Here is a 25,919-nt window from a genome sequence, read left to right as displayed (position 1 = left end):
TTTATGATGGTGCCACTTTACTGTACACTGTTTTGTGTGTGGTTTTAATACCAGGGTGTTGCGTTTTGTTTTCAGTTTACAACTTCCGTGGTGTCATGCCGTCCTGCTGAGCTCAAAATAGACAACAGCGGGAAGAAGGAGAAAGTGAAGGGGTTTAACATCATCCTGAAGGACACTATACTGTTTCCAGAGGGAGGGGGTCAGGTACAGCTACACCCTTAAATATTTACCATGGTAAAAGCATAGCAAAGTGAAAGCATGTTAAACCATTGTTAAGCATTGTAAAGACCAGCGAAGTATGGTAAAGCATATTAAAAAAACAGAAACTGTGGTAAATGCAAAGTATAACCATGGGAAAACAGCACAAATACTGGGATCAACTTTTATAAGGGCATTTGTGCTTTTACATAATTAACAACCTTTGATGCCTGAATTGTAAACTTGAGGATATCCTGTAAAACCTCCTATTGCAACAAGTAGTTTAGGGATGGAAATAAGTCTCCTATCGCATAACAGTTTCACCCATTCCAGATTTTAGTATGAGCTTTATTAGCCACAGTGTATAGGTAACAAGCTCAGGAGTGTCTTATTAAACTCCTAACCAGGAGTGGATCAAATTGCTATGCAGTGCTTATTTTTATCCCTGCAGTTGGATGAGCATTAGTCACTTGGGGTCCCTGCAGCTAAACTACCGTTGTTGTTGTTGTTGTTGTTATTATTTATTTCTTAGCAGATGCCCTTATCCAGGGCGACTTACAGTTGTTACAACATATCACAATACAAAGTATCACATTACAAAATATCACATTACAGAATATCACATTACAGATAAGAGCAGTTATAAAGTACTGTAAAATCAGTATGAGCAGAATAAAGAATACAGTAAAAATTTAACTAAGAGCATTACAGTAACAAATATTTGCTTAAGAGTACATTCCATTAAGCGTACATAGTAAGTATGATAAATGGATAAGAACGATTTCAAATAAGAGCAATTACAAAACCTGTGAAGCTGATGCAAGTACTGGTGCAATTGTGAGGCTTTAGATAAATGTGAACAGTACTTTTTGAATAAGTAGTGATTGCAACTGCGGTTGTACTTTGTCATTCATGAATCCTGCCCACTAATGCCATTAGAGCACTATTTCATCCAAATATTATTTTGAACATCAATTTTAATATCTTTTTTTTTTGTTATTATTTTAAAAAGTATTTTCTGTGTACCTTCTAGCCAGATGACCAGGGTGTCCTCAATGATATCCCTGTGTTGCGAGTCACTCGCCAGGGTGCCGATGCGGTTCATTTTGTCACCTCTCCTCTGGAGGAGGGAGTGGAAGTGCAGATGAAGGTAGACTGGGAAAGAAGATTCAACCACATGCAGCAGCACTCGGGTACAGGACATATAGACTTACTCAAGTGCTCTAGTCAAGAACCGTTTGGAGGAATTGCATAATCATGCTAGTTCACTTCTCTCAGCAAAATCCATTTCTTAGAGCAGGGGTTTGATTGAGTGGATTTCCACTCTGATATAAGTGGGGGGGAGGTGAAGAAGGCGTAGCAGGCGTCTGCCTATTCTGCCATTTGGAAAGCGCTCTGTGCTGCTCAACTTTACCCGTTTTCAACTAGTCGTATAATTGAATACTAATTAGTGAAGCACTTTCTTTCTGCATTTTTTAGAAGTTAAAATGCTCCGTAAACATTAAATAATAATCACAATACTCCTACTTTGCTGATTTTTGTTTTATTTATTAGGCATAGCTGCATTTTACTAACAGTAATAGCGTCTGGTTGAATTTGTTTACAATGTTTGATATGAGTGCATCCAGATTATCCTGTGTATCATTTTGAGTCAAAAATTGATACATTTCACCTGCAGGGTTTTGGGCCCGCTGAGTTGAGAAATGCTAATCGTTTATTTATTTTTTTAATTTCCCCTTCGAGCTGTGACCTGGTAAAGGTCAACCTAAAGTGAAAATGTGACCCTGACCAGAAAAATAACCCTGGGCTCAACTTGGACGCTACCATCACGTGAAGCACCTCGTTCGACTTGTAATGAATAGGGTTTTCGAGAAGTTTTCGAGCAAGTTGCCAGAAGAGAGGTAAGTGACAAGTTTTATTCGAACTTCAGCCCAACCCTTTGCCCTGTAGGGGATACAGGTCCTAAAATGTTAATATTACTGTAAGAAACTTATGGACCACTCTTCCAAATTTTGTGAAACACTTTTGGTTGCGTCCCTCCACTGGTCATTAACCCTCTGTGAAATTTGAATTTCGGCCGAAATAAGTCACGTGGGAGGGCTCCAAGAATCAAGCAAAACATTTTGCAATCCGCAGCTTTTTGAATTTTGGCAGGTTTTTTAAACTGGGTTTGTCATGGCATTGCTTATGACCACTTTGGTGAGGCTAAAGTACCACATATCCCTAACCGAACTGGCAGTATTCTTCAATTTTGCATTGTCTGGGGTTAGATCTAGAGTAAAAAGTGGTGTGCTTCCAGTGGCACTAGCTTGGAGTTGAGGGGTTATGAACTTGCGTGTGAAACTTAGATTTGTTTGTTACAGTGACACATTTGAAACTACCAAAACCTCACTTTGGTGCGTTTTAAAAACTACAGACTGATAGATAATCAGCTTTCTGTCTGCTCGATTTTGCAGAAAATTTATAGTTTTGTGATCCAAGACGCTGCTCAAAGATTTCATTGGGACAATTCTCAGGCAACACTCCATCCGTTTGTGCTCTACTTCTGTCGGGATGGTGAAGTTAAGCACATGAGTGTTGCAGTGATGAATAATGAAATGCAACACTCCACGTTGACAGTGTATGCATTTCAGAAGTAGTTAATTCCTTTTATCAAAAGGCAGGACCCTGACTTGAAACGTATACATTACTTCAGTGACGGAGCTGCTAGGCAGTACAAGAATCGCAAAAACTTCACCAACCTTGGCTTTCATCAGCAAGACTTCGGTATCACTGCAGAATGGCATTACTTTGCAACATTACATGGAAAAAGTCTGTGTGATGGTGTGGAAGGTACTATTAAGGCAAGAGCAGCACGAGCTAGTCTTCAAGGCAACATCATTCTTGCTCCTTACCAGCTGTATGAATGGGCAAAAGGACACGTAACCAGTATGCAGGTCATGCTCATCTCACAAGAACAGGTTGAAGAGAACCACCCTCTTTCTAATGCCAGGTATGACGATGCCTTAGCCATCATCGGCTCCAGGGAAGCACACCACTTTGTACCCGATACCCCAGGCAAGATAAAGGTCTCATTTACCAGTCAAAGTACGGAATTCCGTGTGGTAACAGTGTTGAAAGGCGCAGTTGTCCAGGAGGGTCCAGCTCGGCTGTGTCTACAAGTTGGTGACTGGGTGAAGGTGTTGTATGAAAATAAAATGTTCCCTGGAGAAGTTGAGCGCATCTCTGGTGATGGAGCATAAGTGAAGGTTATGCATCCTGCTGAACCGAACACCTTCAAGTGGCCCTTCCCCGAGGGCAGAATTCTATGAATGTAAGAACATTATGAAGAAAATCTCGCTTCCCGCTACAGTTCACGCCTGCATTCATTTTAAATTTGATGATTACTGAACTTTGTGATGTGTGGTTTCTATGCAGCACATTCTGTATGCAACTTTTAAAATGTTTGAGTTCCTTTTCTTTTTGCATTATTATTATTAGTTTATTTAGCAGACGCCTTTATCCAAGGCGACTTACAGAGACTAGGGTGTGTGAACTATGCATCAGCTGCAGAGTCACTTACAGCAATGTCTCACCCGAAAGACAAGCACAAGGAGGTAAAGTGACTTGCTCAGGGTCACACAATGAGTCAGTGGCTGAGGTGGGATTTGAACACATCTGAGTGAGGTTTTGGTAGTTTTAACAAATAAGTTCCACATAAGTTCATAACCCCTCAGCTCCAAGCTAGTGCCACTGGAAGCACACCCTGCCACTTTTTACTCTAGATCTAACCCCAGACAATGCAAAATTGAAGAATAACGCCAGCTCCGTTAGGACTATATGGTACTTTAGCCTCACCAAAGTGGCCATAAGCAGTGTTTGAATACATGACAAATGCAACTTCCAAAATCCGCAGATACCAAAGTGTTTTGCTTGATTCTTGTAAATCTCATCAACATCTATATTAAATATCTTTGGGTGATTTTTTGGAGCCCCCCCCCCCCCCCCCAAACTTGATAGAAATACCAAAAAATCACATTTCAGTGCGGGTTAATGACCAGTGGGGGGGACTTGAAACCAAAAGTGTTTCTTGCAGCAATACTAACAGCAATACTAACATTTTAGGACCTGCATCCCCTACAGGGCAAAGGGTTGGGCGGAAGTTCGAATAACCCCTTGTTACCCCTTGTTTGGCAACTTGCTAAAAGTGAGTTAGGTACCCCTGGTATTTTTTTCGAACGAGGTGCTACACATGATGATAGCATCTAAATTGAGCCCAGGATAATTTTTCTGGTCAGGGTCACTTTTTCACTTTAGGTTGACCTTTGCCAGGTCACTGCTTGAGGGGAAATGAAAATAAAAATAATTAGTTAAAAAATCGGCATTTCTGAACTCAGCGAGCCTGAAAATCCCCAGGTGATTCCTTCTAGCAGACCATTCAGTAGAGCGAAAAATTGTAAAGGGGTACATGAGCTGAAACCTCCAGGCAGAAGGGGGACAGTTTGAAAACCACTGTCTTGGGTAATAGTTACCTCTGTACTGCTGTTTTCCATTCTTTCCAATTAGTAAAGCATTCTCAGTACATGTAGAGTGAGGAGGCAGGGGATTAAGATAATAAACTTCTGGTCCATCAACTTTATGTTTAATTTACCCTTTTGGTACACAGGTTTTTAAAGATTTAAAAGTATTTAGCTCAAAATGCATGATCTTCAACAAGAAATGCCTGACTGAGCACAGCAGTGTTGCGCAGTGGAAATGTAGCTAGACTCGTCATACAGCAACTTTTCGTTAGCTTACTGTGAAAGTTATAATGTACAGCTAAGTCAGATATAGTAATACAGTAAAGAAGCAATTTTCTTTGCAGCATTGGTAGTATTCTTCTTTGTTTGATCTTACTAAGTTGGTTGTGATACTGCTTTATGTCAGTTTATATTTTACTGTCTTGTTTATAGCTGAAATAATTTGCCTTTTGGGTTTTTCATTTTTCTTTCAGGGCAACACTTAATAACAGCCATTGCAGACTCTATGTTTGGCTTCAAAACTACCTCATGGTAAGCATGTTTGTCTCCTGAAGTTGAAAATCATGCTCAACAATGACATTTGGTTGTAATTTTGCCAGAGCTCACCTCATATATCATAAAATTAAAAAAAAAAATTTAAAAACCCTTTATTGTAAAATCAGTGCAGATGTGGATGAATTCATTGAAGCCCTGCTGTACCATTAAAGAAGTTGCCCATTTAAATAAATACAGGTCCGTGCCATGTGCAAACATTTCTTCACATTACAATCCAACAAGGTTCAGTGCTGCTCGTGAGCAAAAACGAGATATTAACACTAGTATTCTAGTCTCTGCATTCCAGATGGAGAGCTTCATTGGATTATTCGCTACTGATTTAGCATACTGACTGATAGGGGTGTAGCATTACATACTACAGTGATGTCTATATGCAGTTCACTATACTACATGTGATGATCCTAATTGGCGACTGATGTGTAACAACATAATATGATTATTAATGATCATCTGTTTTGTTAAAAGGGATTTTAATGTGACCATATATATTCAAAACAATTATACATCATATTTATTCCTCATTCTAGATCTGTTTGGTGGACTACAAGTGCTTTTGGTCATGTGTCATGATACACACCTCTAATACTATATGATACATCATGTAAAGGATGTATGATCACATGGATTTTCAACCAATTATTTCCTACATATTTTGCCAATCAGAATTCAGTGTTCCAAATCACATTTTTTCCAGTATTTATTTTTCTGTTTGTTCCTCGGTGACACAGTTTCAATTAAGTCTATTTCAATGTCTTCGAAATTGAAAAATACTTCTAGTAGAAACGTTAGTCATTCATTTTTAGTTTATTTTAGTATTTCTTAATTGAGCACTATTGAAATTTTAATCCGGTAGTTATTGATAGTATTTCTATGCTGTTTGAAAAGGGAATTGGGTCGGCAACGCAGTGTGATTGAGCTTGACACCCCGTCAGTGGAGCCTGGGCAGGTAGAAGCTCTGGAGAAAGCAGTGAACAAGAAGATCAGGGAACAAGTCCCTGTCAGTGTCAAAGTGTTAGCGGTGGATGACCCCACTGTTGAAAAGGTAGATATCTGGTGTTAAGGATTTATGTTCTGATTGTCTGTCTGTCTGTCTGTCTGTCTGTCACACTCTATATGCCTTGGTTTTGCCAAAGTGTCATACACCCCTAGCTTTGTACAGACGTTTCAGATTGCATTTGGCAATAATCTGATAAGCTCTTAATTTTATACACATTTTAACCTAATTACATGATAATGAGGACCCTCTATTTGCATGTGCACTTATTTGGGTTTACTGGGTAGCAATAAGTGGAGTGAACACCCTAGGGGCCATATTCACAAAGTAGATGGCAGTGTGTGTGTGTGTGTGTGCGTGTGTGTGTTTTTATCTTTTTACCTTTGGAGACCTCTGTTTGAAAACATCCTTGATCAAGGGAAACTAGTTCTCAGTTTAGTCCTAGTGGATTAGGATCCTATGCAACACAATGGGGCACAGCACACATGTCTTTTGTTTGTGAGGACCAAGCTTAAACACCATGAAGAGGCTCATGTTGTACTTAGGCCAATATCTTTAAGGTGATTACATTTAAAACAAAACAAAAACTGTCATTTTAGATCTGACAGGAAAAAAAAGCTCCTGAAATGTATGAGGTTTTGGTTTGGTAAATCTGTTGGGTGCATTGTGCCTTTCTTAATCGTGCTAATGACAATTAGGAGAAAGAGCTTTGATAATCTTGACCATAAAGTGTGTTTGCTTTTGAACAGATCTGTGTTAACTGATGGTGGATGGATAATAACAACAAAGTAATTTATAGCTTACACGCAATCCTCTGTGAGCTCTATGTCCTTTTCTGCCTGTTCATTCTTCACAGGTACGAAGCCGTGGACTGCCAGAGGACCATACAGGCCCCATTCGGATAATTGATATTGAAGGAATTGATGCCAACATGTGCTGTGGGACACATGTTTCAAACCTCAGCCACTTGCAGGTAAGAGAATATCGCAATTAACCTAAATCATCAGTAGTGACATTGTTGTCTATTTTAGCAGTTCTTTCTCTCTTACCCAACCCTTTTCTTTTTTGTCTTTGTGTTTTTAAAATAAAGCCATGCAACTTCTCTCTTCCATAACTCGATTTTATTTTGCCCAAATATTGTGCGAAACTTATTTAGAAATTGGGTGAAAGAGAACACAGGATGGTCTTTTGACCCATCAGTGCTTGTCTTGTTCGTAGTAGCTGATTAATCCAAAAACATCAAGTATTAACCCTTAGCGGTCCATTTATTCAGTGCGTGTCAGGCGCGTCGGGTCCAATTTATTTACACACGCGCAGTTTATTTAGACGTGCTGTTTAAAAGTATTTTTTTTCACAGTAAAACAGGTTTAAAAGGCACTGCATATCAACAGGACACTCAGTACTGCATCTCCAGCCCCGCCCCACCCCTTGTTCACTATATTTTTCAAATGCCTCTTAATAATAATACATACCGATAAATCATCTCTTGATCACTCGTTTTATCACCAAACTCCTCAATAATGCGATCCAAGTCGTTATTTTATTACTATAACATCTAAAAATAGCTCTGCTAATGTCTGTGATGTTCTTTGAGCGCTGGATGCGGAAGCAGCTATCTTTTGTTTATCTCCGTGTTATCTATGTGGTGTCGGGTCTATCAGTATTCATGAGATTTTTTTTTTTTCGGCTTCTCTCGGCTTCTATCAGTCTCATTCGGTCATTGAATGGTTTTCTCAGCTTTTTCCGGAGAAAAAATGACTAGAGACCTGTTTTTTGCAGCTTTGATGATGTCAAACAGGGTCCGACATTGGACCGGAAAGGGAAAATTGCGATGTCGGACCAGGTCCGACATAGGACCGCAATGGGTTAAAGGATCCCAATGACTCTGCATCAACATCATTTCTTGGCTACCCATTCCATACCCTCACCACTCTGTGTAAAGAACAGGGGAACAAAACTTCCATGTTTGAAATATCTGCAGACCACAGTTTAAAGTTTAAAAAAAACAAGCAGAGCCAAAAGAAAAGTGTGGGGAGTTACAATGCTGGTAGTGTAGTGATTTTAAGACCTTGTTTAGCACTCCTAATACTGTGCTCATGTTGAGTGTGGTTGAAATGTTATGTTAGTGTTCTTGTATTTTCACAGGCTATAAAGATTCTTGGAACAGAAAAAGGGAAGAAGAACAAAACCAACCTTATTTTCGTGGCTGGGAGTAGGGTGCTAAAATACGCTGAACGAAGTTACAGTGTGGAAAGGGCATTGACCTCCCTGCTCAAGTAAGTATGAAGAGCATGCAAGCCAATGTCTTTACAGTGTAGATACATTGGTCATTTACTGCAAGATGCTCCGACCAGGGATTGAATTAACTGCTGTACATAAGAACATAAGAAAGTTTACAAATGAGAGGAGGCCATTCAGCCCATCTTGCTCGTTTGGTCGTTAGTAGCTTATTGATCCCAGAATCATATCAAGCAGCTTCTTGAAGGATCCCGGGTGTCAGCTTCAACAACATTACTAGGGAGTTGGTTCCAGACCCTCACAATTCTCTGTAAAAAAAGTGCCTCCTGTTTTCTGTTCTGAATGCCCCTTTATCTAATCTCCATTTGTGACCCCTGGTCCTTGTTTCTTTTTTCAGGTCAAAAAAGTCCCCTGGGTCGACATTGTCTATACCTTTTAGGATTTTGAATGCTTGAATCAGATCACCGCGTAGTCTTCTTTGTTCAAGATGTTTAACATTACTTTCCTTGATTTAAATTCAACACTTTTCACAATATATCCGAGCATCTTGTTAGCCTTTTTTATAGCTTCCCCACATTGTCTAGATGAAGACATCTCTGAGTCAACATAAACTCCTAGGTCTTTTTCATAGATTCCTTCTTCAATTTCAGTATCTCCCATATGATATTTTATAATGCACATTTTTGTTGCCTGCGTGCAGTACTTTACACTTTTCTCTATTAAATGTCATTTGCCATGTGTCTGCCCAGTTCCTAATGCTGTCTACCTCATTTTGAATGACCTTTACTGCTGCACCAGTGTTTGCCACTCCTCCTATTTTTGTGTCGTCTGCAAATGTAACAATTTTGCTTACTATACCAGAATCTAAATCATTAATGTAGATTAGGAATAGCAGAGGACCTAATACTGATCCCTGTGGTACACCACTGGTTACCTCAGTTTGAGAATTAATCTTTTATGCAGGACTAACTTCCTTTTTGACTTGCGTTTGCAGTTCCAAGTACTATTTCTGTGTACTTTGTTTTTGGTCCCTTTTAAACGCTCTGTAACATGCCTTTTTTTGCTGAATATTTTTTTTAATTGATCTATTAAACCATTTTGGCCATTTTGTTTTCGATTTAGATTTGTCTACCTTTGGGATGTAATCGTTTTGCGCCTGTAGTACTACATTTTTAAATAACTGCCTTTTATACTGTATATAAGGTAGATGCAGTACTAGCAATGACACTGGCCTAGTTACTAAATACTGTCTCATTTTGGTTTTGCTTGTTGTAATCATTAAATAATATATATGTATTTTTATTGTATAGAACTGGGCCTGAAGACCATGTTGAAGCTGTAGACAAACTGCAGAAATCAGTTAAAGTGTTACAAAAGGTAGGTTGTATTGCTGCGTTTTAACTTGCATGTGGTTTAAAGGAGTGCTAACAAACTTATACAGTACATTCCCTGTACCTGGGATCTTGTACCAGGAGATCAAAGCAGTATCTTGTATGCATCAGTTGGCTGGTTCAGCACCCTGGACATCAGATGGGGGGGAAACGTGGCAATGTGGCTGGGGGGTACTCCCGCAGTGGTGCAGAGCACTCTAGCAGCTGTTCGTCCTCCTCCTCCTCCTCCTCCTCCTCCTCCTCCTCTTGGAGGGGGCAGTTGACCGTGAAGTTCCCCCACTCCCTGCAGGTGAGGCACCAACTCGAGGCCTCGAGAGCGCTGAGATAGATGTCCCAGCTGCCCTCCTGACATGTAGCTGGCAGTGGCCCGGAGCACTCCAGCAGCGGCAGTCCTGGCAGCGGCAGTGCTGGCAGCAACACTGGCCCCTCCACACGTGCAGCTGGCAATGGCTGCCCCTTCTTGGGCCCTTGGGCCGGAAGCTGTTCCTCCTCCTCTGGGATGGGGCAATTGATCACGAAGTGCCCCCACTGCTGAGGAATGACCTCATCCTCTGGCACTCAGGCAGGCCGCTCCTTCAAGATAGCTGCAGTTTAATCGCTATTGCACACATTTAATTAACACAGTACAGTAAACAAAAACACATTAACAAAATAAACAGGCACAAGGGCCAAAACAAAAGATCTGTACAAAAAAGCTCAGACAGGACCGCAACATAGGATACCAACATGCACCTTCACTAACACCGACATTAACTCACTAATGCCCATGATTGCCCTTCTTATACACCTGGGGCTGGAGCCTCATTAACCATTAATCATTCAATTATGGCCCCAGCCACATTCCCACGTGTTTTCTCCTCAAACACTCATACACTTTATAACAGCAGGGCTTCTTTCCTGCCACACCAAGTTATAACATGTAGTAGTCAGAATATATACAGTACTGTAACAGAGCAAGACTTGAGTCATTTCATAAGGGCTACCAAAGTTTGTGAATCACTTCATTGGAGATAAACAGAAGATATACTGTAGAACAGTTCAGAACAGAAGCTACTAGAAGCGCAGTAGCTTCACAGTAGTTGGGTGAACTGGAGGATGTCATGGGATAAGCCTCTTCTAGTCCCTAACATTTTGTATTTTTTTTTTATGTGCAGAACAATCTTAATCTGCTTCGAGACTTGGCTGTTCTTATCGCAGAACATTTCAAGAGTAACCCGAACCGTGGAAAGCTGTTCTGCTTACACAGGTAATAAGTTTACGTGTCTAATGTGATGCATTGTGCCTCTCATTGACTTGACAATTGCATTTGGTCTTCTACTACCAGTGACACTGACTGGCACAGCTTTTTCTAAAGAAGTGAACTCCACCTAGGCATGTGGATAGCTTGGGATAGCTTTTGGTCCCAATGCAGTTAGTCATTGTTTGTTTTTTATTAAATAAACTGTTCTGAAGTAATATGAAACCACTAGTATTACACCTGAATCCCTTACATTTAATTAGCTTTTTTTATTCATTAAATATATCGTCTATCCCAGTGGTTCCCATCCTTTTTGTGTGTGCAGACCCCTTCTGAACCTCCAGAAATTTTGCAGACCACCATATACTACTATCACAGTGACACACAGCTGCTATACAGGAAAGTCTATTAATTTTGCTTTCCACCACAGTGTGGTAATTGATAAAGATGCCATACGGGAAATTGATTAACTTACCTAATGATGGCTGGTGCTGTTTCAGTGATGTCACAGCCTGAATGTCTGGTTGGAGTGATGACAGTTTTAGCCTTAAATTTGGTTCCACATCCAGCCTACTGCAGTACTTTGATCCCAGCAAGTGCAGAAAATCCACTTTCACAAGATGATGTGGTTCCAGGTACTCAGATTGAATGTTTTTGGAGTCGGAGTCTCTGTTTCATTTCTAACAAGTGACGCCGAAGATTAGCTGGCTTCAAACTTTTGTTCGACAGCACCTTGTAATATACAACACATAGCGGTCACGGCTTCTCTTCATTACCGGTTCAACTAAATCCCATTTCCAATTATGTATTGCTGTACTTCCGCATGTTGCGTTTAGTCTGTCTCTGCAGGGTTTCACTTGATACCACAAGTGTTGACTGGTGACTTTTTTTTTTTTTTTTGGCAGATGAGGCACAAATCACATAATGGGTATTACCACCACCCCCAACCCAAAGGCTAACATACTAAAAGTAAATGTACTTTGTTCATCTGATTTCATATGCCTCCGCTGAGAGTATTTTGATGAGAAACAAAATGTTAGAACTTGAAGCTACTGCACTAACAAGTAACTACGATGTGATAGAAACTTGCAGAAACTTGGTTGTCTGAGAGTGATGGAGACAAATATAATATTAGTGGGTACACACTGTATAGGAAAGACAAGCAGGACAGAAGAGGCGGAGGGGTAGCGCTATACATAAGAAATAGTCTTGAAGCCCAGGTGTTAAATCTGGACAAAGAAAACAACGCTGAATTGATATGGGTTAGAATAATGGACAAAAATTCAAAGGGCATAATAATAGGAGCATGCTGTAGACCGCCAAATTCAGACGGCGAGCAAATTATTATTATTATTATTATTATTATTATTATTATTATTATTATTATTATTATTTGTTTATTTAGCAGACACCTTTATCCAAGGCGACTTACAGAGACTAGGGTGTGTGAACTATGCATCGGCTGCAGAATCACTTACAATTACGTCTCGCCCCAAAGACGGAGCACAAGGAGGTTAAGTGACTTGCTCACGGTCACACAATGAGTCAGTGGCTGAGGTGGGATTTGAACCGGGGACCTCCTGGTTACAAGCCCTTTTCTTTAACCACTGGACGACACAGCCTCCACACACTCTCTTAATCTGTTATGCAATGACATTAGAAATGCGTGTAGCAAAGGAGAAGCCATACTAATGGGGGATTTCAACTTCCCCCGTATAAAATGGGAAAACCCGATGGGGAGCACAACGGACGAAATTGAAATGGTGGAAATGACAAATGACTGCTTCCTAATGCAATTTGTCAAGGCACCAACTAGAGGGGAGACATGCCTTGATTTAGTCTTTTCAAATAATGAAGACAGAATAACTAAAACAGAGGTCAGAGAGCCATTGGCAAACTCAGACCACAACATGGTCTCATTTGAAGTGATTTTTAAAACCCAAAAAGTAATGACTAAAGCTAAGCTTTACAATTTTACAAAAGCAAACTATGAAGGTATGAAACAGAGACTAACAGAAGTAGATTGGAGTAAAATAGAGAAAACATCCACAGAAAAAGGATGGCTGTTTTTTAAAAATGTAGTACAGTAGTCCGTCGCATATCCGCCTACCGTGGGACCAGAGTAAGGACGGATATGTAAAAAGGTGGATAAATGAATCCTGTTTTAAATACCATTGTACACAGCTGTAGCAATTATTGTTGTAGCGACCAGGACAACTGGGGGCTCAGAAGACCTGCTGCTGTGGTTATGTGTTGTACGCGTTGTGTGTATTGTTAAACTGGTATGCAAGCGAGTGTGTATGCACAGCCGGGAGTGAATGGGGTTAGTTAGATTGCACAGTTCTGTGTGTGAATGGTGGAGGAGGAGCCACTAAAAAAGTGTGTGACAGTTTTTTGAGTGAGAAACAGTACCTGCCTACAGTGTGAGACTGGAAACCAGCTACAGTTATTTGTGGTTAATAAATAAAAGACACTCACCTTGTCAGCAACTTTATTGCTGGCGCTGCAAAGAAAAGGGACGGCGGTACATTATATTCACACAATTATTGTTTTGAGATTCAGCTTTTATAAGGGAACTCCCCTAAATCCCATGTTTAGAAAGATGCAGGGTATTAATGCTTGTGACACTTCCAGTGACACTTCCAGCAATGGTTGCGCACGGAGCACATACAACACAGTGTACAAAAACTCTGGTGGATCTACAATCTCTGAACTAATCTTCTCTGTTCAATAATAAACTAACGTTTCTGAAGCGATTGATCATGGCGGGTAAACGGGTAGGGCGGATATGTGACGGTCAGATACGCGACGGATTACTGTACTAGAGGCGCAAAACAATTACATCCCAAAGGTAGACAAATCTAAATCGAAAACAAAATAGCCCAAATGGTTTAATAGATCAATTAAAAAAAAATATTCAGCGAAAAGACACTTTACAGAGCGTTTAAAAGGGACCAAAAGCAAAGTACACAGAAAGAGTACTTGGAACTGCAAACGCAAGTCAAAAAGGACGTTAGAAAGGCCAAGAGAGATAGAAATGAACATTACTAGGGCTCATAAGAACATAAGAACATAAGAAAGTTTACAAACGAGAGGATGCCATTCCGCCCATCTTGCTCGATTGGTTGTTAGTAGCTTATTGATCCCAAAATCTCATCAAGCAGCTTCTTGAAGGATCCCAGGGTGTCAGCTTCAACATCATTACTGGTGAGTTAGTTCCAGACCCTCACAATTCTCTGTGTAAAAAAGTGCCTCCTATTTTCTGTTCTGAATGCCCCTTTATCTAATCTCCATTTGTGACCCCTGGTCCTTGTTTCTTTTTTCAGGTCAACAAAGTCCCCTGGGTCGACAATGGGGCAGTTTACAAGCAAAAGCTGAAAAGCATGACAACAGATCTCTCGCGCTTTTTTGGTCATGACAGTTGTGCTTCCACATTTACATGAGAGTTTATTGTAGAGAGAGAATTTAGTCGTCCAAATGCAAACGACCTCATTAATAATAAAATAATGGGAGGGTTTATTTAAATATCACCAAACGTGCTGAAAAGAGATGCTGTGCGATAAAGGATATCGTTCAAATAATGCATAGGGGTTTACATGAGGCTTTACGCACTAGGCAGAGATGAAGAGAAGGTTACCCCCCATCTGTCTAGAATGCAAAAGGCTTGCAGTTAAAACGGTTCATGCTGCCAAGAAGAAGAAAATAATAATAGTTATTACTATTATTGTTTAGAATTAGTTGTTCTAAAAATGGTAGAATTATCATGTGTACAAAAACCGACAGCACTCACCAATTCCCATTACTGCTTTTCTTATGCTTCTTAGGCTACTGATGTCCTTTCACACACCCATATATATTAGTCTTAGCCAACTGCGTAACTGTTAATGTACTAAACAAAAGTAGTATGCGTTCAATAATCACAAATATGCGTTAATGTGGAACAAATATATTAAAAACAACTGATGTGTTGGTTTCAAACACAGGTACTTTGTTGAAATATGAAAATTAATTATGCAGAAAATGTGGAAACTAACACAAACGCTGTTAATATAGTAAGTTGTGTGTATTTGCTAATTAGTTATAAGGGTATACAAAATCATAGGCCTGCTTACAACGTAGTTGCGACAAAAATGGATGGATGGAGAAGACACAGACAAACACTGGCTAGATTAAGTCTTGTATGGGAAGAACTCCTTGAGTCCCATGCAATGGGTTTGCAGGAAAGGAATCGTGCATCTATTGCTTTCTTTCCAGCAGACACCCTCATCCACTTCGTTCCTATGTACAGACCTCTATTTGTGTATCGGCAGGAAAGACGAATGCGGGCACAACATCGTCCCTCTGTTTGGTGGGAGGAGGTTGTGCTTCACGAGTCTCTCTCTGATGAACAATGGATTGAAACATTTCGGGTCATCAGAGCTACGTTTCACCAACTGGTGGAACTTGTACGGGTGGACATCTAGCCGTCACCAATACATGTCCGTACACCTGGGCGCTGCAGAAGCGAGTAGGTATTGCTCTGTACAAACTTCTTGGACCGCTGATTTGGCAGGACTGCGCACAGCAGAACCGGTGCCCACCTCAGCGGGAGCTGGGTTAGGCACCTGCAGTTCTCTTGTTATTGTGTGTAGAAATTCAGCATGCAACGCAACCACCTCTTGGTGCTGTTGATCAGCGTGGTCCAGCCTTTCCAAAAGGTGCATGCAATCAGACGGTACATCCTTCTGTACTCCAGGCACATCAGACGATGCTCCTGGATCAGCAGCTACAGCGTTCAAACCAACTTTAATTTAAAGAAGACCAGTTGTGAATTGCTTCACAGCTTTTGTTTTACATGTGACTCCTAAGAATAATATGTGAAAAACAAAACATATCGCATATGCGCACACACTTAGCCTGACTTGCGTAAAATGGCTTGATATCCCCAACCATTTGTTTTTTCTCAAATTATTATTAGGATTCACACGTAAAACAGAAGCTGTGAAACAATTCACAACTGGTCTTCCTTAAATTAAAGTTGGTTTGAAAATGCTAGCTGCTGTGGTTGAGGAGATAAAGCCATTTTACGCGTGTCAGGTAGGCTGTGTGTGTATATGCGGTATGTTATTGTTTTTCACAATTTATTTGTTTAATTCACATGTAAAGGAGAGCTTGTGAAACAATTCACAATTGGTCTTCTTCACATTAAAGTTGGTTTGAACGCTCTAGCTACTGTGGTTGGGGAGATAAAGTCCTTTTACGTGTGGCTGAGGCTAAGTGTGCGTATGTGCAGTATGTTATTTTCCAGAAATTATTCTTTGGATTCGCATGTAAAACAGAGACTGTGAAACAATTCACAATTGGTCTCCTTTAAATTAAAGTTGTTTTGAGCACTCTAGCTTCTGTGGTTGGGGAGATACAGCCATTTTCATTCATGTCATGTCGAATATCAAACGAATATCAAACGTCAAGCTAACTTTACCGCTGTAGCATATTTTAGTTTAAAAAGTAAATGATGGCTGGCGCAATTACCATATTGTATTGATGGGGCTGGTATTTCACAGGACGTCTGGGAGGATGAGGATTCCAGCAAATGGTCCGATGACACTGGCCGGTCACCCATTAACCAGTGCATTTCCTCCCAGAACCGAAATTGGGACCTCGAGCTTTGACCGGAGGACTGCAGGCATTTTCTCTCCTGCAGGTACAGATATTTCAGTTTCTTGAATTTATCTCCTACCTGCAGGAGCATTCTATTTATACCAAGTTCAGCCAGAGCACTGGTACTACTGGTGAAAATGGTGGCATTTCTTTGGCGAGGTCGATCCAGTTCATCCATAACCCCCAGGTCCGCAATAATGTGGAGGAGGGAACGAGTTTCCTCATCCGTCCAGCGGAGCTGGTGTTGCTGCTGTCAGAAGGGGTGGAAGCTTGAAACAGCCTGCGGGAAAAAAAGCTACATTATTCGTAGTATTATTATTATGGTCATAATGCTGGTCATAACGATCTAGTAGTTCTCATGCATCATTCATAATACACTGAAATGAATAAATAATGGTATAAATCAACATCTCTATATGCAATTTATATATAATTTAGCCACGACCCTCATCAGGAGAAGCAGATTGATAATATTGGATGGATGGATATTTAACTGATTTGTATTAGTAAGACTGGGATAAGGAAAATCTTACAGAGGAGGACAGAAAGACCAAATCCCAGAGAAGAGCGTTCTTTTATATAGGGGAAGTGGAGGAGGTATCGTGTTATTTCATGAAAGTCTATCGTTAGTATTTTGCATGATTGCAGAGTTTGTTGCTATGGGACTAATTAGGCCAATTAGTGCACACTTTACTGTGCTTTACCAAAGTGTTGCATCCTCAAAAAAATCAAGCAGGTTTTTATAAATAATTTTAAAATAGAAGTCAGGTTTATTGGTCTGTAGTTACCTGGTTCAGTTTTGTCTCCTTTTTTGTTGATTGGTATTACGTTTGCAATTTTCCAGTCTGTCGGTACAACCCCTGTGTCAAGAGACTGTTGCATGATCTTGGTTAGCGGTTTGTAAATAACTTCTTTCATTTATTTGAGTACTGCTGGGAGGATCTCATCCGGCCCAGGGGATTTGTTTATTTTAAGAGCTCCTAGTCCCTTTAATACTTCTGCCTCTGTTATGCTAAAGTTATTTAAAACTGGATAGGAACAGGTCGACATGTGGGGCATGTTGTCAGTGTCCTCCTTTGTAAAAACCTGTCAAAAGTAATCTTTTAATATATTTGCTATTTTCTTTTTTCTTCATCTATGATTTTGCCATTTGTATCTCTTAGACATTTAACCTCCTCTTTGAATGTTCTCTTGCTGTTATAATATTAGAAAAACATTTTGGAATTGGTTTTAGCCCCCTTAGCAATATTGATTTCTGTCTCTTTCTTGGCCTTTCTAACTTCCTTGTTGACTTGTGTTTGCAGTTCCAAGTACTCTTTCTGTGTACTTTGTTTTTGGTCCTTTTTAAATGCTCTGTAAAGTGCATTTTTTCGCTGAATATTTTTCTAAATTGATCTATTAAACCATTTTGACTATTTTGTTTTAGATTTCGATTTGTCTCCCTTTGGGATGTAATTGTTTTGCGCCTGTAGTACTACATTTCTAAATAACAGCCGTCCTTTTTCTGTGGATGTTTTCTCTATTTTACTCCAATCTACTTCAGTTAGTCTCCGTTTCATACCTTCATAGTTTGCTTTTCTAAAATTGTAAACCTTAGCTTTAGTCATTACTTTTGGGGTTTTAAAAATCACTTCAAATAGTTATGGTCTGAGTTTGCCAATGGCTGTCTGACCTCTGTTTTAGTTATTCTGTCTTCATTATGAAAAGACTAAATCAAGGCATGCCTCCCCTCTAGTCTGTGGCATGACAAATTGCGTTAGGAAGCAGTCATTTGCCATTTCCACCATTTCAATTTCGTCCGTCGTGCTCCCCAACGGGTTCTCCCTTTTTATATGGGGGAAGTTGAAATCCCCCATTAGTATGGCTTCTCCTTTTCTACACGCATTTCTAATGTCATTGTATAACAGATTATTTTGCTCTGCGTCTGAATTTGGCAGTCTATAGCATGCTCCTATTATTATGCCCTTTGAATTTTTGTCCATTATTCTGACCCATATTGATTCTGCATTGTTTTCTTTGTCCAGATTTAACACCTGGGCTTCATGACTATTTCTTATGTATAGAGCTACCCCTCCGCCTCTTTAGGCTTTCCTATACAGTGTGTACCCACTAATATTATATTCGTCTCCATCACTCTGAGACAACCAAGTTTCTGTAACACCTATCACAGAAACACCTATAACAGTTACTTGTTAGTGCAGTAGCTTCCAGTTCTAACATTTTGTTTCTGAGACTTCTAGCATGAAGATAAATACATTTTGGCTTAAACCAATTCCAAAATGTTTTCCCAATACTATAACCGCAAGAGAACATTCAAAGAATAGGTTAAATGTCTAAGACACAAATGGCAACATCATAGACAAAGAAAAAAAATAGCAAATATATTAAATTATTACATTTCACAGGTTTTTACAAAGGAGGACATGGACAACATGCCCCACATGCCGACCTGTTCCTATCCAATTTTAAATAACTAGCATAACAGAGTGTGAACGTGGGGGTTGTAGTGCGTAGTGAATGGGTGATGCAGGTGCTCCAGACAAGGACAAACACAAAGTTCACGGTTCAAGTTCCTTTTCATTTCTTGAACGGGAATTAAATAATAAAGCTGGCTCTACCCAGCAATGGGTATTGCCAGCGCCAAAACAAGGGGTTGCAGTACCGAAATAATAATCCCAAAAACACAAACACAACACAAACACAGACACGTCTCCGGACAGTGCGTGCTCGGGTGCAGGTTCGGTGCTGGATACAGTGATGCCGGTTAAGTGCAGGTGCGGTGAAGTCCGGGTGAATCGCTGGCCTCAGGCTGCAGCTCCCAGATCCGTGCTTAATCAGTCTGACAAATACAAAACGCACACGGTTGCAAAAACAAACAAAACACTCAACTCTCCTTCCAAACAGTCCTCGTTTCCTCCCATCAACCACAACAAAGGAACAGATTATGGTGTCATGTCCCCCTAAAGTACCCTCAGCCCCGCCCCCTCCGATAGCTAGTTCAATCACGTATCCTCCAATTCATGAATGAAACTTTGCTTACCGTACTAGGGCGGGGACTCCTGGTACAGTGACGCCATCCCTTTCCAGAATAAACTGCTGAAACATTCAGTACGGGGCACACAATTCCTGCTGTACAGTGCTCTCACAGGTCGAGAGGGAGATTGTTGATTCAGATTCATTCGCTGTTTGTCACACAGAGGCAGAAGTGTTGAAGGGACTAGGAGCTCTTAAAATAAACAAATCCCCTGGGCCGGATGAGATCCTCCCAATAGCACTCAATGAAATGAAAGAAGTTATTTACAAACCGCTAACCAAGATCATGCAACAGTCTCTTGACACAGGGGTTGTACCGACAGACTGGAAAATTGCAAGCGTAATTCCGATCCACAAAAAGGGAGACAAACCCTGACTTCTATTATATGTAAACTTATGGAAACTATAATAAGATCCAAAATGGAAAATTACCTATATGGTAACAGTATCCTGGGAGACAGTCAGCATGGTTTTAGGAAAGGGAGATCTAACCTGCTTGATTTTTTTGAGGATGCAACATCAACAATGGATAATTGCAAAGCATACGACATGGTTTATTTAGATTTCCAGAAAGCTTTTGACAAAGTCCTGCATAAAAGATTAATTCTCAAACTGAACGCAGTAGGGATTCAAGGAAATGCATGCACATGGATTAGGGAGTGGTTAACATGTAGAAAACAGAAAGTACTGATTAGAGGAGAAACCTCAAAATGGAGGGAGGTAACCAGTGGTGTACCACAGGGATCAGTATTAGGTCCTCTGCTATTCCTAATCTACATTAATGATTTAGACTCTGGTATAGTAAGCAAACTTGTTATATTTGCAGACGACACAAAAATAGGAGGAGTGGCAAACACTGGTGCAGCAGCAAAGGTCATTCAAAATGATCTAGACAGCATTCAGAACTGGGCAGACACATGGCAAATGACAGTTAATAGAGAAAAGTGTAAGGTACTGTACGCAGGCAATAAAAATGTGCATTATAAATATCATATGGGAGATGCTGAAACTGAAGGAATCTATGAAAAAGAGTTTATGCTGATTCAGAAATGTCTTCCTCTACACAATGTGGGGAAGCTATAAATAAAAGCCAACAAGGTGCTCAGATATATTGTGAGAAGTGTTGAATTTAAATCAAGGGAAGTAATGTTAAACCTTTACAATGCATTAGTAAGACCTCACCTAGAATATTGTGTTCAGCTCTGGTCACCTCGTTACAAAAAGGATATTGCTGCTGTAGAAAGAGTGCAAAGAAGAGCAAACAGAATTATCCCAGGTTTAAAAGGCATGTCGTATGCAGACAGGCTAAAATAATTGAATCTATTCAGTCTTGAACAAAGAAGACTACACGGTGATCTGATTCAAGCATTCAAAATCCTAAATGGTATAGACAGTGTCGACCCAGGGGACTTTTTTGACTTGAAAAAAGAAACAAGGACCAGAGGTCACAAATGGAGATTAGATAAAGGGGCATTCAGAACAGAAAATAGGAGGCACTTTTTTCACACAGAGAATTGTGAGGGTCTGGAACCAACTCCCCAGTAATGTTGTTGAAGCTGACACCCTGGGATCCTTCAAGAAGCTGCTTGATTAGATTCTAGGATCAATGAGCTACTAACAACCAAACGAGCAAGATGGGCTGAATGGCCTCCTCTTGTTTGTAAACTTTCTTCAGTTCTTGTATGTGAATATCAGTAAATGCAATTGTGTTTGATATTTCTGTGTTTTGGAAGACTTGGATATTATCTATCGAAATACATCCATGATATCGATGTACAATTTTCATATTGTTGCCCCATTATAGCTGGGACAGCCCTCCTTGAAAAGGTGTATTTGCATTGTCTGCATCACAACATCTGTCTTTTTTTGTAATTGCAGGAAAGATGGAGACAATGAGTTTATGAACATCATTGCTAATGAAATAGGCACAGAGGTCAGTCCTTCTTTGTGTCCTTATTTGTCAGCTAAGCATAGTGCTGGGACAAATATTTAATATTCAAACACTGCTTGAAATGTATTCAGTGTCAAAAATGATTGTGTTCGTATTAGTTCATATAACAGAATGTATAAATAACTATCAAAAAGATGTCCTACAAATAAAACTGATGTATAATTGACATATAACATAAATACCTGCATTCAAAATGAAACAATATTTGAATATTTGTTAAAGTTTTCAAACATGAAAACAACCATGGCCCCAGCACTATCTAATCCTAAGTAATGGTTCCATAATCATATTTCATCCACAGGGCACTTTGATATTTCTTACTGTTGGGGATGAAAAGGAAGCTGGATTGTTCCTACTGGCTGGACCAATAGAAATGGTGGACACTTTGGGACCCAGGTAATAGTTCAAACCATTCTGGCTTGTATTATGTAATGCTGCAGTGTTTCGATCATATTGTGATTTGATCCATTTTACCCAAACATAGCATCCTAAACTACACTGTTGTCAGCCAATAAAGGCACTCTGATGTCCAAACCCTAAACAAATGAATATTCCACAAACTTGAATAGCCATCAAAGAAAACGAAACATGTTTCAGACATGAAAACCAACAAAATACTGGACCAGAACACAAAAAGGTATAAACAAAACTAAACAAAAATGTCAGGATTTGTCTGCAGTTGTGCTGCTACTTCTCACAGCACTTCATACTGTAAAAAAAATGAACAATGAAAAATTAAATTCTTTCTTTACTCTCTTTACTTATAATATAATAGTGGTTGTGACAGGGTAGCGTCACTTCCCAGGCTGGTTACCAGCAGGAAAGAGAGCCCAAGACAGAAAACTGCAGTCTTATGCGTAAAGCGGACTTTTAATTCACAAAACAAACCAGAACAAAATAAACACTGCGCGAGGGCCAAAATTAAAAGGTTCAAACAAAAGAACAAAACACTTAAAGGCTGGGCATTAGACTTCACTACAAAGTTGCAAAACAGTACAAAAGTCACAGCACCAACACTCGATACCTCTTTTCCACTGCACACCCGAGCCACGCCGGGGCCGTACCGAGACCTCGCGGCGCGGTATCCGCTGCGCACCCGAGCCGCGCCGGGGCCGTACCGAGACCTCGCAGTGCGGTATCCGCTGCGCACCCGAGCCGCGCCGGGGGCCGTACCGAGCCCTCGCGGTGTGGTATCCGCTGCGCACCCGAGCCGCACCGAGCCCTCACGGCGCGGTATCCGCTGCGCACCCAAGCCGCGCCGGGGCCGTACCGAAACCTCGCAGTGCGGTATCCGCTGCTATATTTTGTAAATATATTTAGGAATGTCTTTTTTAATCCACAAATTTTACTGATTTTATATTGACTTACTAAAGTTCAATTATTTCTGTTGAAGGGGGAAAAAAGAAGGTTTTAAAAATATGATTTGCCAAAGATATCCTGTTTTTAAGGATAGTTGTTGTTTTTTGTTTGGGTACTAAAAAAAAAAAAAAAAAGAAAACAAGCAGCTGCGCGAGCACAAAGAGCTGTAGTTGTATGTATGGTACAGCTGTACAGTATTTTTGACTATTTTTTTGTAAATTTCACGATTTAAGATAATATTTATTAAAATAGAAAAAAATAGAGTTGTTACATTTTACACCTCAAATGTTTCTAAATATTTAAAAAATTGTAGAATATTTTGTTTTTAATGTCCACCTTTTTAAAGGTTTCAACATCAGTGAATTATCAAACATAAAAACATAAATAAATGTAAAAAACAACACGTGAAATGCCTCCTTGTTGTACTAGACAGATATTTTGCAGAAATATTTCTGACCTGGTGTATTTTTCGTTGAAGACATTTATTTAATTCTTTAATTTAAAAAAAAAAAAAAAAAAAAAAAGACAGCACCTTCTCTTTTATTTAACCCAGTGAAATTTTTAAAATTAATTAAGTGATCCAAACTGTGTTGGGATGTGTTGAATTGTGAGGTTGATGCAAATTTAGTGTAAAGTAAACAGCAATTAGCTTTCTATTGTCGTCTAACTAGGGTGCATGTGTGTCAGTTCTGTGGTGTACTGCTCATATATTGAGAGCTATAACCCTGCAATTATTTAGTTTTGAGAGCATAATCTACGATTCAATAGGCTTTAAAATAACTTTAGGAACAATGCAGGATGCGCTCTATAGTCTGGACGTCAAAAGTTCGAGTCCAGGCTATTCCACAGCCGACCATGGACGGGAGCCCTCGAGGGCGGCCCACAATTGGCCGAGTGTCGCCTGGGGGGAGGGAGGGCTAGGTCGGCCAGGGTGTCCTCGGCTCACCGCGCACCAGCGACCCCTGTAGTCTGGCCGGGCGCCTGCGGGCTTGCCTGTAAGCTGCCCGAGAGCTGCGTTGTCCTCCGACGCTGTAGCTCTTGGGTGGCTGCATGGTAAGTCCGCAGCGTGAAAAAAAGCGGTCGGCTGACAGCACACGCTTTGCAGGATTTCGCCCTCCCGAGTGAGCGCAGGGGTGGTAGCGGTGAGCTGAGCTTAAAAAATAATTGGCCATTCTAAATTGGGAAAAAATAATAACAAATAATTGGCAATGACTAAATTAAAAAAAAAAAGAAATAATACATAACATATAATGCATTTCTTACACAGCTTCACAGTAAGTGAAAATAAATGATGAACCTGTATTTACAACTACAATAGGTTGCATAAATACACAGAAATGAAACATCAGATGAGAGCGGGATATTTATTTGCTCTGCTTACTGTCATGTGCATACACATTTTAACAAAATTTTTTTTAAATTTATTTTTTAACTTTTAGGCAACGTTTAGCCGAATAGATTGTTGATCAAATAATGCTAATATTCGAGACTGGTACATTTTCATCATTTTGATGTAGAAATTCTCTGACGATCTTTCAACATATATGGTAATAAATCATGCAGCTCCTTCGAAATGGACTCCCATAAATTATCTTTCATCTGTGTATTTATAATTGCGATTATCTTTGTCAAAACTCTTGGATTTTTCAATGGCAAGTATTATTTTTCCTCCGTCATTTTGGGTACTGCTTCACCCTGGTGGACCCTGTGTATTCAAGCTGTTCTCTGATTGCTCAATTCCCTAGATGTCACACAAAGAAATCACAAAAAATAGGATTCAATCCTACTTATTTCGCATCGCCCTGGTGTTGCCCCCGTGCCTCCTGTCATCTGTGGTGTGAAAGATACTAATCAAGAGTATAGGTTCTATTCATTTTGTCGCATTGCTGTAAATTTTCACTTGTCGCATTGCGTCTGGTGTGTAGGGGCACTTACAGTTGATACATATGGTAAAGTCCCCCTAGTTCTATAAATACAGTCCCTGTTTTTTTTGGGGGGGGGCACTAAAAGGATATTGACAGGATTCCTCTCTTCTCACAGAGTGGCTGAGCTGCTGGAAGGGAAGGGAGCTGGGAAAAGGGGGCGATACCAGGGTAAAGCTAACAAGATGGGCAGGCGGCCAGAGGTGGAGGTGTTATTACAGGAGAACATACAGCATCGCAGTTCAGAGGAAGAATGAATCCCGAAAGTAAAACAGTCCCGGAGTTCTGGGCAGGAAGCCAAGCTGGACCCTAATGACCCCTTTAAATATTCTACCTTAGCAAATAAATCATAACCATTAGTGATATCCTTAAATGATGTTAGGAACATGGTGATTTTAGTCATGACTAAATTTTGAAAAAGTTTTGGCACAGGGGATCTATATTTTTAGTTCATTTTGAAAAATGCTTTCAAACACCCCTTACCTTCTGCTTTTGAAAGTCATAGTCTAGTTGTTGTTGTTATAAAAATTGTGATGCATACTATACTTTTCCATTATGTAATTTGTCCCTGGACAATAAAAGTTCTCTTCTCCACAGTGTACCAGAAGTACCTTTTTTTATGAGCATTATATAGAACAATAGAACTACATGGTTTTGTGCTCTAAAATGCCTTATTATTGTATCTGTTTACGCACTTTTTGTGTACTTATCTAAAAGAAGCTTGGTCCAGAAAGGCTGTTTCAGTTGTTGGGAGACCAGTTAAGTCCCCTTTTGGAACCTGTTTTCTGTGAATCAAATAGGCAAAAGTTATAAATGACATTATTAAGCTTAGGTTAACACCTGACTTAAATATGGTACCTCTATTATTCAATCTAATTAGGGCCAGGATGTGTTGGGGTTAT

At 40.0% G+C, this 25,919-nt stretch overlaps 1 protein-coding gene across 2 annotated transcripts in view; it reads left to right on the top strand.

Annotated features, from left to right (window-relative positions):
- Positions 1 to 25,611, top strand: part of aarsd1 (alanyl-tRNA synthetase domain containing 1) — a 32,479-nt gene extending 6,868 nt beyond the window's left edge. Inside the window, exons 2-12 of one of the 2 annotated variants that reach the window (XM_034055837.3) lie at positions 76 to 204; positions 1,232 to 1,391; positions 5,171 to 5,228; positions 6,138 to 6,294; positions 7,103 to 7,219; positions 8,392 to 8,522; positions 9,795 to 9,861; positions 11,030 to 11,121; positions 21,664 to 21,718; positions 22,038 to 22,132; positions 25,136 to 25,611. In XM_034055837.3, coding sequence (XP_033911728.3) covers positions 76 to 204; positions 1,232 to 1,391; positions 5,171 to 5,228; positions 6,138 to 6,294; positions 7,103 to 7,219; positions 8,392 to 8,522; positions 9,795 to 9,861; positions 11,030 to 11,121; positions 21,664 to 21,718; positions 22,038 to 22,132; positions 25,136 to 25,274 — 1,200 coding nt within the window. In that variant the 3' untranslated portion in view covers positions 25,275 to 25,611. The remainder of the gene's footprint in view (positions 1 to 75; positions 205 to 1,231; positions 1,392 to 5,170; positions 5,229 to 6,137; positions 6,295 to 7,102; positions 7,220 to 8,391; positions 8,523 to 9,794; positions 9,862 to 11,029; positions 11,122 to 21,663; positions 21,719 to 22,037; positions 22,133 to 25,135) is intronic. The other variant, XM_059006574.1, reaches the window with a different exon arrangement.
- The last annotated feature ends 308 nt before the right edge of the window (positions 25,612 to 25,919 follow it).

The sequence above is a fragment of the Acipenser ruthenus genome, chromosome 33 (assembly GCF_902713425.1).
Source record: "Acipenser ruthenus chromosome 33, fAciRut3.2 maternal haplotype, whole genome shotgun sequence".
NCBI lineage: Eukaryota > Metazoa > Chordata > Actinopteri > Acipenseriformes > Acipenseridae > Acipenser > Acipenser ruthenus.
This window is presented reverse-complemented; position numbering and strand designations above follow the sequence as displayed.